The 14329-nt window shown below is 44.4% G+C and overlaps 1 protein-coding gene across 1 annotated transcript; it reads right to left on the reverse strand.

Annotated features, from left to right (window-relative positions):
- Positions 1 to 292: 292 nt before the first annotated feature.
- LOC133121689 (beta-1,3-N-acetylglucosaminyltransferase lunatic fringe-like) lies at positions 293 to 12252 on the reverse strand. Its single transcript, XM_061231078.1, has 8 exons — positions 11679 to 12252; positions 4924 to 4972; positions 4209 to 4311; positions 3769 to 3922; positions 3556 to 3641; positions 2787 to 2952; positions 2541 to 2626; positions 293 to 2126 (listed from the first exon to the last, which is right to left on the reverse strand). Exons 1-8 carry the CDS (start codon positions 12114 to 12116, stop codon positions 2060 to 2062), a joined length of 1149 nt encoding a protein of 382 aa, XP_061087062.1. The 5' UTR covers positions 12117 to 12252; the 3' UTR covers positions 293 to 2059.
- Between the last annotated feature and the right edge of the window lie 2077 nt (positions 12253 to 14329).

A 14329-nucleotide genomic window follows, 5' to 3' on the forward strand; every position in this document is an offset into this window, starting at 1 on the left:
AATTCATTCAACCTCACATTTCAGGACAAAAATACCATTGTTACATTACATTAAGTTATCCTCTAAGCAGATACAACTAGAAATGACAAGGTTTAGATCCAAGCAATACTACCATGTCCTTAAATAAACCTTGTCAGAGTGGTAGTGATTGGTAGATCACACTTGATTGGTGTAGCTTGTTCAGTTACAGTTAGTGAGTAGGAGTGTTCAGGTGGGGAAAGATGTTTGAAGTTTTGACTGTATAAATACTAAACTCTAGTCTAAAAATAGAAAAGAGAAGAAACAAAGTAAGTAAGACATCATGTTTGTCAGGCAGGCAATATGCTGCTTTATTAAAAGCAAAGAATGGTTACCACAAGAATCTCCAGGGTAACAATATCAGGTTTGTAATCCCTGAGAAGCATTCTTTATGTATATATATTTACAACACAGAATTAAACAATCCAGATACTGGAGTATAAATTACAGAAGAAGACACAATGATAACAAATAGAAAACAGAAACAATCCTTTGAAGTACATCAGAAGCATTTCTGATCCACAGAAAAAAATACATATATAAACATTTATAAACAAAAGTCACAGTACAGAACTACTGCTTCAAATAGATTTACAAACAGACCCAGTGTGGGTCATTCTCACAGAGAACCTCTGTGTATTTGGAAAACTGGCAATGCTCTTGTAAAGCTGTCATTTAACAGGCCCAGAGTTTCACAGTAACAGTTAAAAAGATGGCTAGCACCCTCAAGAGGAAATTGTGTGCTTTCAAGAAAATTTAAATGGCTTTTCTATCTACCAGTGAGCTCCTGTAATATGAATCAATGGTGATGAAAAAGCCAAGAGAAAAAATAAAATTGACATTTCAAAGAATATTCTTCAGCTGCCATTGATTCAACATGTTGATCTGCTATACACTGTGTTACATGGAAGGCACACACATTTCTTTAGGCTGTTTATAAAGGGATGTGACAATGTCTCAAATAACTTGGTGTAAACAGGTCCATTTAAAAAAAGTCTGTCATGGAAATCAACATCGTCACATCCCTCTGTGCACTTTACAAGAGCAAGCAGCAATTTATTTATTAAAGGAAGCTGTGCAATTATCATTTTTACCACATCTGTATGAAGTACACAAGATGATTGTAGGATTCCTTTTGATCATTGCTAATATATTACTCATTTTCCCCAAGATTGTTTTATATTGCAATAAATGGCATTAAATATAATAAAGTCAACAGAAATGGTTAATCTCTGGGATAGGATTTCTTTCATAATTAGCACGGAATTGCATCATAACAGGCCAAAACATTCATTAGGGGGGGAAAGTGCTCTATCATGGCATACCTCAGAGAAAAACACCTGAGTGTACATCCAGGAAACTCCCTCTCACCAGCGCAAATCATAAATCATAATACTGAGATAGCACCAAATAAAGAAAAACTTCACCTCATTGATTTTGTCCGGAGTCTACCAAAAAAAGAAATTACAACAAAATTCCTTTAAATCCATTAACATGGATCCCCATTTCTCTCTACATCATCTTTGATAATTGCTACAGAGCCCTCTGATATAATACTAAACAGCTTCCAAGACTCTGATTATGGAATGTACAAAGTCAATGATAGTAATTATAAAAAGCATAATACCGGCAATTAAAAAAATGGAAACAAAAGAAGTGGGTAAAATCTGGCGCAAAGGGGCACACAAATATAAAAGTACATTCTATGAGAATTGCAAATTAACACAAGCAAAATTTACAACATATGAAGCATGGTCGTTTGCCTGTACAGCGCAAAGCTGGGGGCCGCTTCCCTACAGGCGAGCTGCCCTGGCCTCCCCACGCACTGGGGTGGGTGGGGGGGTGGGGAACATGCTGACAGGGAAGGGAAAGTCCGTAACCGAAACCGCGGGCCGCACAGCAGCCCAATAAAACTAGAGACCGTGCGTCGCTGCGGCAAAAACACAGCGGCGACACGGCCCAATACCACACGGGTCCCTCAGGCCTTTCAGATACCGAGGCCGTAAGGGACGAGGATACCAAACCAAGGAGGCCGTCGCCGTTAATAGACAACGCGGGAGGGGCACCAGGGGGTGTCCGGGTACAGCAGACAGTGCACAGACCGGAACCTGCGGGGACACAGAGAGAAAGAGAGGGGGGGGGGGTGAGCCTCATAATGAGCGGAAACAGCTAACTTTGTTCACCAAAAAATAAAAACACACACAGAACCCTCTGCACAATGCACTGTTGTGTGTGAAACATATCCATTGGATGCACTTTAGCTAGCCTGAGAATAGATTATTTTGTCTTGTTCTTTCAACATCAGAGACCACAGAAAGCCCAGACATGGAACAGGATGATTAGAGAGAGGGGACAGAGGTGATGGGGTCAGAAACTACTGATTAGCAGAGGCGGAAGGAGCACCTTCGGCCTTATTGCCTTTCAGTTGTGAAATGGCCAAAGGATTTCCTTTGCTCAAGATAGTATCAAAGGCTTTGAGTCGCAGGAGAAGTGTGTGCCACAGCGTGTAGCCTCGCTCTTACCTAGATGGGTCCTCCTCCACTGTGAAAGCCCCCTTCATGTGTATGATGTTCCTCTTGTTCTCAAACATTCCGTAACTCAGTGTAACCTGAAATCAAACCGCACGAAAGCACAGACACATCATTAAACCTGAATTAAACCCGTCATTATGCGACGGCGCGCTAAAAGGAGCGTACAGGCAGTGCCAGATAATACGATCAGCCGGCGTTAAGCCCGAGCGGAGGGCGTGCGGAGGCGCAGGTGTTTACCTGTTTGTGCAGCTCAGACCGGGGCACCTGCTGCAGGTTCTCCAGGTGAGAGTGGAACAGGTTGCTGCGGATCAGGCTGACCCCCAGCACCGACTCGATGATGTAGCCGACGGTGCAGTCGTCTGGCAGGCGAATCTTCTCAGCGGTGTTCATGAAATGGCCGCCGCTGAAAGAAAGGGAAGGCATATGCAGGCCGATTAGAGACCGGAATCTACAGCGGGGTCCAAAAGTCTGAGACCGCGTTGAAAATATGGGATTATTTTTCATGCAGTCCTGGAAATGACCAGAAAGTTTTAGGATTTTGAGAATTTACTTCAAAGCTTTGCAAGAATTATTCGAAGACCAAAGAAGAGCAAGGAGTGCTGCACAATCCACAATCACCTGACCTCAACTCCATTGAACATTCATGGGGGCACTTTAAAACTGGCAAAAGTATTCAGTAATCACAACATGCTCTTTGGAACATTGTCAAATAATGCTGGGATAACATGGATCATCAGGAGTCCATGCCAGCTTGAGTGCATGTTGCCATTAAAGCAAAAGGGAGACAGACCAAATACTAAGAAATTCTGAAATTCGTGAAAAAGTTTTCGATTCAACTTTTCACACTCATATCGTTATGCTGATAATATCATTTGTAATGAAAAGGTTTGTATAAATGAGAAAAGAATGCAAAATAGAAGCATTTTCACTAGTGGTCTCAGACTTTTGGACCCGACTGTATGTAGGAGAGAAACTTTGTAGGGGAAGTCCACGTTTACTCTCTTACCTCGCCCATGGACTCATCTTCAGAGCCAAGCCACGGCTCACACAGAAACCCGCTCCTCCCGTAGCAAACCAGAAATTGACGGGTCTCTGGAAACACACAGCAAAATGATCATTATGACTTCACAGTTCATTTCAGAGTTGTTTTTTCTCATGCTGTGATTACTCTGTATGTAAGTGTCGGCATTCCTGTAATGCGCAACTTTGTTCCACGCACCATTTTGTTGTCCCCGAGTCTCTCTGTGGCCTCGATGGGCCGGTCCAGGCTGGGCTTGCCGATGTAGACGTCCTGAGTGTGCGGGTAGTGGGACAGAAGCTTCACCAGGGTCCGCGCGTTCACATAGTTATCATCGTCCACATGGCAGAACCACCTGGAAGCCATTAACACCGTTAAATCAAAGCCACCTTCTAAAAACACATCTTCGACATGTTAACCGCCCCGTGCAGGTCGCTGGCTCTAATCAAGAGGAAAGATCAACATTTCTAACATTGACATTACAAGGAAAACATGCATTTAGGCATGAATTATACAATCAAAGTGAGAAAAGCTTTTAACCCAAAGTAAATGTGTCTACTGGATCTCAAGGTAAACACGGTAATGACTTCAGGCGGTGCAGCATTTCTGGCTTTAATTAGAGTGGGAGTCGAGCTTCTTACTTTTTTCCAGACTCTATGAATTTGTCGTACTCCACCGCCATCTTGCAGGAGAGCGCCTGCCGGCTGTGGGCAGCGGAGCAGTTGGTGTTGATGGCGTGACTTCCTGCATTGAGGAGACAAAGAGGGAAATATGGTTATTGATTTTGAAGGATGGAGTGGATCAATAGCCCCTTTATTCCATCTTTCTGTAGCCTTGCTCTGCTTCCCTTTTTACCATCTGCCACCTGTTTGGAGGTTGTCCCCTCAGCACGCCTGCCTAGGGGAACTCAATGGAGTGATTTGCATGGGGACTAAGGAGCCCTGTCTGGGGGGTGGAGGGTCTTCGTGAGGCCAGCAGAGGGGTGTTGAATGGTAAGTCCACCCCTTTCTTAGAAGGGAAGTCCGAATACATCCATTTTAGCTGACAGATTTGAGCGTCAATAAAAAAACTATTTTTTCTCTACTGAAAATGTTTGGCAGGTTATGGTAATAATAGAATAAGCTTCCTTTAAGCACACTGCTGTAGTTTCCTGTCGACTATGTCCAAAAGCAGCATGCCCGTAAATAACCCCACATTTTAAGAGTCTACAGTGTATCAGACACAAAAAACCATGTGGAATTACGCTGAGGTACCCACGTGGAAAAGTAGATAGACTTCATAAGATGTGTATACTATTCACTTGGCTAGTAGCCTAAAAGTGCAGCTCTGAGCGTTTCTATTGGACGCCTTACTCACCGATTTTCTTTTTAAGCTCTTCATCCTCCCCGTCAGTGAACACGTACGTCTGTAAGACAAAAATGGGAAAATCATGTTAAGATCCGCTTGGTTCTCTTAAACTCCTGAAGAAAAGGAGGGATGGGGTTGTGAACCATAAACAGCCTAATAACGAGCCACACAGGCAAAATAACTCTCGGTACGAAACATTTCTCAGAAGTCGCGGTCCTGTGTTGCCGTTCTCTCTTTGAAATGTTTTCTCATTTGGAGCTTTTGTCTTCCTATTACTCGCTGAAGAACTCAGTGAGTTAAGCAAGTCAAACAGGCGTACAATGCCCCCAAAAGAATTCCTCCAAGAATAAAAGCCTCTTATGCTAGGCTGTGCGTTCTCCATGGCAACAGTCCCAGGGCCCCACAGCCTCCCAGACAGCATGCCTACAGCATGACAAAGAGGGGAGTGGACAGCCCCCCTCCCCATTTCACACCAGTCCAGTGTGATGAGAGACAACACTTACTGCTATTGCATTTGCATCTTTTTTTCAAAAGTCAACTGACTTCTTCTTCATATCTCACGTTTCACATCTCAACACTTACAAAGTAGCAGCAGATGCCATTTTCTAAAGGATAGCACGCACCCACAGTTCTGGTGCCTTTGTTAACCCTGAGTCAGGAGGGCGGGAACGCAACCTCCGAGCAGGTTGCAGCAAACACTTTTGTGGCAGATATGTCTGAGCAGGTGCAGACAGAATTCATCCATGAGAGCACCACCAGGAGATACAGGTACACACGCTGCAGCACTCAGGCAAATCGACTGAAAGGCACCCTGACCTGGCTTACCGTCTGCCATTGTTAATTTGTTTATTTTTGACCTGAGGTGAAACAGCACCTGCCACACACGACCTTATCTCTGACACGTGTCCTCGCTTGGCCCCAGCCGTCTGTCTGGAGTGTTCCAGACTGAGCCAGGTAACTGTATCTGGGGGGAGCCCCCCACAAACTTGCTAACCCAGTTCCTCCCCTCTCGTAACTGTTAAAGTGCTCAGTGTCTTTCATGACAACAAGCCCTCCAGCCCCTCACTAATTGATGATAGGCGACATTGAATGTCGGTGGGTCGAGTTTAAGCCGAAGGTAACTCTCCGAGCCGCCCCCCACCCCTCCACACCTGAGCCAGCTGCCGGTCCCCCCGGCTGAAATGTTTGCAGAACAAACTGTCAGCACAGCAGATGTTGTGATGTGTGGCAGGCCCAGGGCCTCTGTTTGCTTTAGGGAGGGTGGCGGTGGCGTAAGGACCAGAGCGACGGCAGTGTTTGCTGTAATTTCCACAGAAATAAGAGCCTAATAAGCTCTGAGGCAGCTGCTAGCTCAGCTTATCACTGTGAAAGAGATGATGGCGTGTACACACTCCTTCCATTTCCAGCATGTGTAGTGAATCACACCCTCGCATGTACAAACCACCCCCCCCCCCCATACAACAATGGAGTGAGTTTTCAAGCTGGGTTAAATCTCTGATGGGTAAAGTTTAAATATGTTTGCCTGCATTTGCATACAGCTGCAGAGCTTAAGATAAAGGACGCTCTAGAGGGACATTCTTTGTTCACTCGTTCTCTTTATGTGCTATCAATAGGTCTCGCGAGCCAGCATTCCCGGGGGGGAAATGCACTTCTGAATTATTTAAGTTATTTGGGGAATACTAAGTGAACATGAAACGTATTTCTCATTACAATATAAAAATATTGATTTGAAAGTGTTATTGATGAATCACACATTTATATTAAGCACTCCATCCTAACAGTCAGTGTAAAGACTGATAATTAACGTATGACTCCACAATACAAAGTTTGATTTGGAGCTGCTTATTGTTTGAGGGAGCTGCTTACAGGGTAATAATTAAAGGGTAATAATTCCATTCCTGCCGTAAAATCCAGCTATGACCCAGGTTAAAATGACCAGCTATCACCCATTTCAAAACATAGCTGGAGCTGGTAAAACCATGTTGTGTGGGGAGCTGGTCTGAACTGGTTAGGTACCTAGCTGGAGCTGTTTTTTTCAGCAGGGATGACTTGCCCTCAGCTTGCGCTCCCACAGGAAGTCCTGGCACACGGCCCCCCCACCCTCTCACTCCACCCCCCCAGGATCAGGGAGCAGCTCAGGAAGGCCGCAGCCTGGCTGGCTGTCTCCGTCTCCCCGGGCAGGAAGGGCCCAGCCTGCCATGGGCCTCGCTGTCAGGGCCTATCTCTGCCTCAACAGCACACGCCTGGCCTGGCTTCCTGTCCCCCAACCCCGGCAGGAAACCCAATCACACTTCTTTTGTGGAAAACATGGCATTTCTTCTAAACTCGCTCGCTCTCTCGAAATAAACGACACTCCGCCTAGCCAGGGTTTAACACACAGCTATTTTCACAGCTTAATGCCACCTAGAGAATGAAGCTTCCTGTTTCAGAGCGTGTAAGGTTACCGGGGAGGCTTTCCTCCGTGAGCAGCTACCCTCTGCGCACAGACATGTTGCCAGTTTGGTGTCTTTGGGCCCCAGCTGCGCTCACTTGTCTGGATTCCTATGACTCACACCATCAAACAGTTCTGATTCAATTAACCCACAAGGGGCACCAGTCACCTGGTGCTGTGCGTGACACAGAATTGCACTGTGGGGGTAAGACCCATGTAAGACCCATTTAATTGGGAATGACCAATACAATGATGTCACCCTCAATCTCTGGAAATTCACTTTCTATATCAATGGAAATGTTTCATAGACTTTGAGAGCACAGTCCCATGCCATTATATCTGAACTCAATGCCCTTTTCTGAATGTGAGAACAGGCTTTGTTGCAATGTTTTTTTTTGTTCTATCCCTGTACTCCTATGCCTAATGGGGTGCATTTAACCTCTCCTTTAATCAGACGGGTTGTTTGACAGTTGTTTGTTTAAATTGTTCAGCAAATGGTTGCGGTCAGGCTGAAAAGCCAAACAAATGTGTACTGCTCACTCAATACAGTGGCTGAGTGGCAGAGCTGAAGACCTCCACTACTGCCCACCACAAGCTGATTAGAGAGAGCTTGTGCCCCTATTGTTATGACCTGACTGGGGAAGCCACATTGTTTCGAAGGGGGAGGGGGTGGATAAGAAATACAGGAAGCTACAATCTGCAAAACGGTAACACCCACCAGATAATATATATCATTATAAAACACTGCTGCTTTAGAACGAACATTTATACTGTTGCTACAAGTAGAAGTACAAGTTACTACAAAACATAATTCTAAGTGATCCCCATACAGTCGGTCGTTTCCCAGCATTTATCCGTCCACACAAAGAATCTCATTGTAACTGTCCTGATGTTGTGCTTGGCAGATTGTGTAGATTATATTTAAGTGATTTCTTAAGGGCATTTTTTGAAGGTCACACAATTGAAAAACAACCTGTTACTGTTTATACTTTCATTTGCAAAAGTGGCCCTTTTTACGAACACTAAACAAAAAAAGCAGCAGAACAAAATTCCAGGTATGCTTTGAAAAGCCTCGCAGTGTGAGAAAGTGTGAAACTTTATGCTGGTATTCCCTTACACAGCACTTTCTTACGCAATGGGAAAGAACAGGAAAGCTCTTCCGATAAACCTTCACGTGAGAACATGCAGAGGAATTTGTAACAGTCATCAATATGCCGCACATTCTTCCTTAAGCAAGGTGAATGAGGACCTTGATTTAGACTGAGCAGTGCATGTGTGTAAAAGCTGACCCCACTCAGTTCCCCAGGTTCACCAGGGACCTGGTTCAGTTGTGTCAATAGTAAACACAGCTCTGCTCAGCACAGTGTTTACATGTAAACAGGGACTGATAGTGAGCGGCACCCTAGGGCGTGTACATGGTCTACCAGAGAGACCGGTATAAATTTAAAATCCTAACGGGCTGGGTGACACTAGAGAGAGAGGTCATGAATGGAGTTATTTACAGACGTCTGGCACTACGCTGAAACCAACAGCCTTTGGGCCACTGCTCAGAGTTTTCTATTCCGGTGTGACCTTTTAGTGGCCACAGGATAGTTATACTAGAGTAAAGATAAAGATATTCCGGCACACTCTCGGTGTTTGCCGTCTCCCTTCAACGGGTCCAGTCCTGGCAGGGGGCCATGGTCATAAAGCACTCCAATGGTAGGCAATGTCAATAAGGAAAGTGCAAAAGTAGAGAAAGACTCTGCTTGCCCAATAGAAAACCAGAGCGGATGCCCATCAGACAGAAATCCACATATAATGTATCCCTGCAACTCTGTAGTCAATAACTGAGAATGCAGGCCTGGTGATTCATATGGTTGGCATTAACTGTCCTTTGTTTTGTAGTTACCACCTGGCACCCTTCTTCCTGTAACTCCCATGTGTATTCTAGGCCCAGTGCCTCTTTTATGTCTAGTCTGCCCCACCAGCTGCCTGTTAAGCCCCCTGTTAACTCCTCTCTGTGATGGTTTAACTCACATTATGCACTAGTAAGTAAATTCAATGCTAATTTAAACAACACCGCTTAAACTTGCACAGGCCTGACTAGGGGGTTTGTATGGAAGGTTAATATTGTTAGGAAAGTAGTATTCTTTTGGTGATAAGGAAAGAAGAGGCATCCATTGTCTGATTGGCAGATGCGCACAGACTGCTGTGTTTACCAACTGTGGCCTAGCTTGGGACTCCCACATTCAACAATAGGGATGAGATGAACCCAAAGTGTGTTGACTCATGAGATTAACTGATTAGCTAGTGTCTCTGATGCTGATCTGTCCCTTGTTCTATCTCCACTGCAGCAGGATGAAGATCACTGCCTGTCAGTCACTAGTGACCTACACAGTATTCAAGTTAACCCTACGCATTTCAGCCCAGGCATGATGCTCATATTGACAAACAGCACATTGACAAGCACATTTCTTCAGCATAATTCTGTCACACTTGTGCATTGACCACTTTTGTTCCAAGTGGTGCAAAGTTCTCTTAAAATAAAATATTTTCCATTTGCTAATGTCTGAGCATGGCTCGGATTCTATGAGGCAAATGAAACTGACCCCTGAAAATGATGCGTGACAAGATTAGAGTCTTGGGAACGGGAGAATGGGCTTCATTAAACAGACAGGGCCATTTCTTTCCCCCTGAACGCGGCTGGGAATCTCTTTGTGCGCTGCAGAGCTTGGCTAAGAAGCGGCCGTTTCATAACACCGCGTTCTCACACTGTGCCGAGCCCAGCACGCTCCTCAAAGCACAAACTGTCCAGAGGACGCTTTTTTTTGTCACCGGTGTTCCCCCTAATGAAGGCAAAGCCCCCCAATTTTCCCATCGCTCAGGAGCTTGACCCAGACACGGCCGACCCCCTCTTCTCCACAAACAACACAAAAAAAAAATCCCCGGCTTCAGCTCCCTCGTTCCCATGGAGAGGGTGAAACGAGAGGCTGGGAAAGCTTTTCTTCCCTCTTCAGAAAGACGCTTTGTTAGCTCTGGAGACGGGACTGCGCTGAAGCCACCGCTATAGATCCCCAAGCACCAAGGTATTCACATAAACACCCTAAACAAAAAGGAGAATGGGGAGAGGAGAAAAAAGGGGGAAAGTGGAGGGATCTCTGAGAACCGCTCTGTGCGCTCTTAAGAAGTGTCACTCCGTGTGGAGGAAGGTCTGACAGGGAGAGTGGAGGAGGCCCTGGCTGGGAACTGTAGGTGTCACAGTGCGTTCTCCTGGAGGAGCGTGACACGGCACTGGAACCCAGAAGTTTGCGTCTATAATCGGAGCTGTGCGTCTGAATAGGCTTTATGGAACTGGACCAATGCAAAAATCATCTTACAGACCAAAAAATCAGACCGTACAAAAGCCAAAACAGTACCCGCTCACGGTGTTGACGATAACGTGGTGTGGCAGAGAACTTCCTGCCATTATCACATCTCCGGCTCTGGGAACCAATGACAATATTTATTTCTTCCAACATTCTTAAACAGAGAAAGAGCTGAAAGGAGTATTCAGCCCTGTTGAAGTCCGGGGATAAATTTCTATAGTAATCTGAGAGAGGCCCTCAGAATGAATTATGCCTCATCTCTAAATGATGCCATTTTCTCCTGGTTTCACAGTTTCTTTCCCACCAGTTTGTGAGGGCTGAAGAGAAAAGCCCTCTCCCCTTATAATCGGCCACCCCGGTCCCCTTTATGCATCTGAGACTGATCTCTATGCTAAACAGCTAAGGTCTCTTGGCTCTGTTTTACATCTGACAAGCTTGGTCAAGTCACAAAAAATGAATCAGCATCACTAATCGTGTTTCACGGACTATACCCCCAAACTCTCAGGGGATTGGGAGAGTAAGGAGAGGGGGTGGCAGGGTCTTATGGAGAAGCACCCCCAGGGAAAAGTGACAAATTATCTAAAAAAAAAAAGTACCATCATCACCATCACTCTCCTGGTTCATATCAAGTAGTTGACCTTTTAAAGCATGCAAATATTCCGGGGAAACTGGTCGGTGCATAATTAAGAGTCCTCTATATATGGTCATAGAACAATTTAAAAAGTAATTTAAAACAATTTTAAAGCATCTGGAGACATTTGGTATGGAGTCATATCAGGACAGCTATGCTACAGGTGCAGAAAATCTTGACGCATCTCACTAAAACACAGTATCTTCTATGTCACCATTGTAGAATATTACAATTATTCTCTTCTATTCTGTTCGCTGCTTGCTGTTATCATGCATAACGAATGAACATGGGAGTATAATTACCGTAGCAAGCAGTAAATCTAAATATGTGCACAACAAGCTCTCCGTTTGCTTACCTGTTGCATGTTTCTGGAGATCCAGGTATCAAGAAGAAGATCCAGTCGGGATTTATGGAACTTCTTGGTTGTCTTGACTGCGATGAAGATATCATTCGGGTTGATATCTTCTGCGGGGGGCGTTTCGGTTGCTGCCTTGGCTTGCGGTGGTTTCTCCACTTCTCTCCTGCCTCGAGTCAATTTGGTGAAATATGCCGAAAATCCGTTCGCTTGCCCCGTCTTTGAATTGTACTGAAACTTGCTTTGGTCCACCGGCGCGCCGTTATTTGTCCCAAAGTTCTCCAGGCTCTGTAGTGACCGCATCCCATCTCTTCCGATCGACTTCTCCTCCACCTGGACCCTTTGGTGCGGTGCCGCTATCAGGAGCACCACCAGGCAGGTGAATACAGTTGCCGCTACTATGGAAGCTGCACATTTCTTACCGCAGCTTTTTAACATTTTCGTTAATGTTTGTAACCAAACAAAATAGTCGGATTCAAAATTGCATAGATGTATGTTTCAATTAAGTTTCTTTCTATGTTTTAATTTGAATAGGTGATGAGACTTTGCTCTGCCTACTCAGGTCTCTGTCCAGTATGACATGTAAGCTAGAATAAGCCGTACTCAAGACTGGAACAATTTTATAAACTGCCCCTCAACAATAGCCACGCCAGATGGGCGGTCACTTCAGCGCAAAGACCGAAGCTGAACTTCTGAAGGTTACCGCGCCAGGCGTGGTCAAAACCAAAGAAACGCCCAGAAGGGGAGGGTAAAGGGAAAAGTAAAACTGCAACCAGTGGTACAAGGGAGATGATAGAAGACGAAACGGGTGGTTCTTACTCATATCAGAGTAAATTGGTTGAAAACTTTAGTTGGAAAGATGTACGGAATATAATTGATAGCTTTTCTTGAGAAAATGTGTTGCTTAACGTCAAACTTGTTACGGGGAAACGTTCATTTTAAAAGTAGGCTTCTAAAATAAAATCTAAGCTGCATCTATTGGCGTGATATGTATTTTGTACCAGACGTCAATTTACTGTGAGGAAAATAACAAATTAATGCTAGCTGGTTGACGTGGATTTTGAATTACGTTAGCTGCTGTATCTGCTATGCCTTGGTTGTGAAAACAGACACAAACGTTTCACACACGCGTAAGATCACTCACATAATTTTAAAATAATTATAGTAAGAATTTATATTATTGCTTTACACTTTGTAATGTGAAATGGAAACATTCATTAGACCTATATCTCAAAGAAAACGCATTTCAGTTTCCAAAGATATGGTCTAGCTATAGGCTATCCGGAGATGGATATTTTAGAGAGCGATAACATTTGTGTCTTGGATGCCAGTTAAAGAATGTTGGATTAACCGTCCTTGCAGACAGATGTTTGAAGAGGCCTGGACAGTTCGTGTGTAGCGCTGCCAATTTCTTGGTGCCAAATCGAGCTGTTTGGGGAATGCAGATTTACCAACAATAAAACTCTTGTTTTCGGGCTTTCAGCGATGGGTCTGTCAAAAGACCACATCACCGTGACAAGGGGATTGTCAAAGAATGCCAGAAATTCTCGTCCTTTGAATTCCTTAGATCTTCCAGTTCCTTTGGGCCACGCAGTGAAGGAAATATCAGAACACCAAATTTGAAAAAATAATTACTCTTTCGGGTAAAACATGACATACACTAGGTGTTCTCTCTAGACAAACGATAGGTAAAATACGCTTTCATAGATATAGATTTTGCTGAACGAAATTAATTTGCGCAGCAATTCGCGTGCATTTGCCGACAAACAATAGATGTAACTGGTCTATGTATCTAAGGAAGAACTTTGATCTACAACATACAGCATGCACCTGTATGTAGACCTATCATTGCTCCTCACCCCGCACTGCTGATTGAATAGTCCCACAGTGGCGCTACATTCCACCGGTACGTATCAAGAGTCGTCAAAGATCTTACTTAATCTATTTGATGGAAATCGCTGGTGATGTAAATTCACACACACACACACACACACACACACACACACACACACACACACACACACACACACACACACTCGCTGGGTTGTGTGCGATCAAGATCAGGGAATTCAATTGGGGAAGCATTTCCAATAATGCAACAGGTGAACGCGCTGTTGATTCATACAGTCTCATACAGTCAGTTGGATGATAACCACCAGCAGTGTCTGTCCCTGGCAGGTGGCAAAGATTTATGACAGCTAACGGCCTTATTCATTTAAGTGTGCCTCTTTCTCGGTTCGCAATGGAGCAGGTGTCTTTACTACAGATAGTCTGAATGCGCAGAGGGGGAGGAGAGTCTGATAAACCAGACAATAACGTTTTGGGTAAAAAGGTGAGTGATTGTCAGTTAATCTGTGGTGAGCTTATCAGTTCATATATTTGTTGCTTGAAAACTTTTGGTAGCACAAAATATAAAACAAAAAGTTTGTTCGTGTAATCGTAGATATTTCCAAATCATACCTTGATCCCTTGACCTAATGAAAAAGAACATGCATACTTTTATTGTGTGTTTCGGGCGAATATTGCAAAGAATTTCACATGGCCATTGAGTTCAGCAGACCACTCTGGGAGGTTAATACTTTCAAAGATTTTCAAACTCACTGGAGAGCTAGAGTTTTTTTTGGTCACAAATAAAAGCGTTTAACCCTTCT

Source organism: Conger conger, chromosome 2 (genome assembly GCF_963514075.1).
Source record: "Conger conger chromosome 2, fConCon1.1, whole genome shotgun sequence".
In the NCBI taxonomy this organism is placed as follows: domain Eukaryota; kingdom Metazoa; phylum Chordata; class Actinopteri; order Anguilliformes; family Congridae; genus Conger; species Conger conger.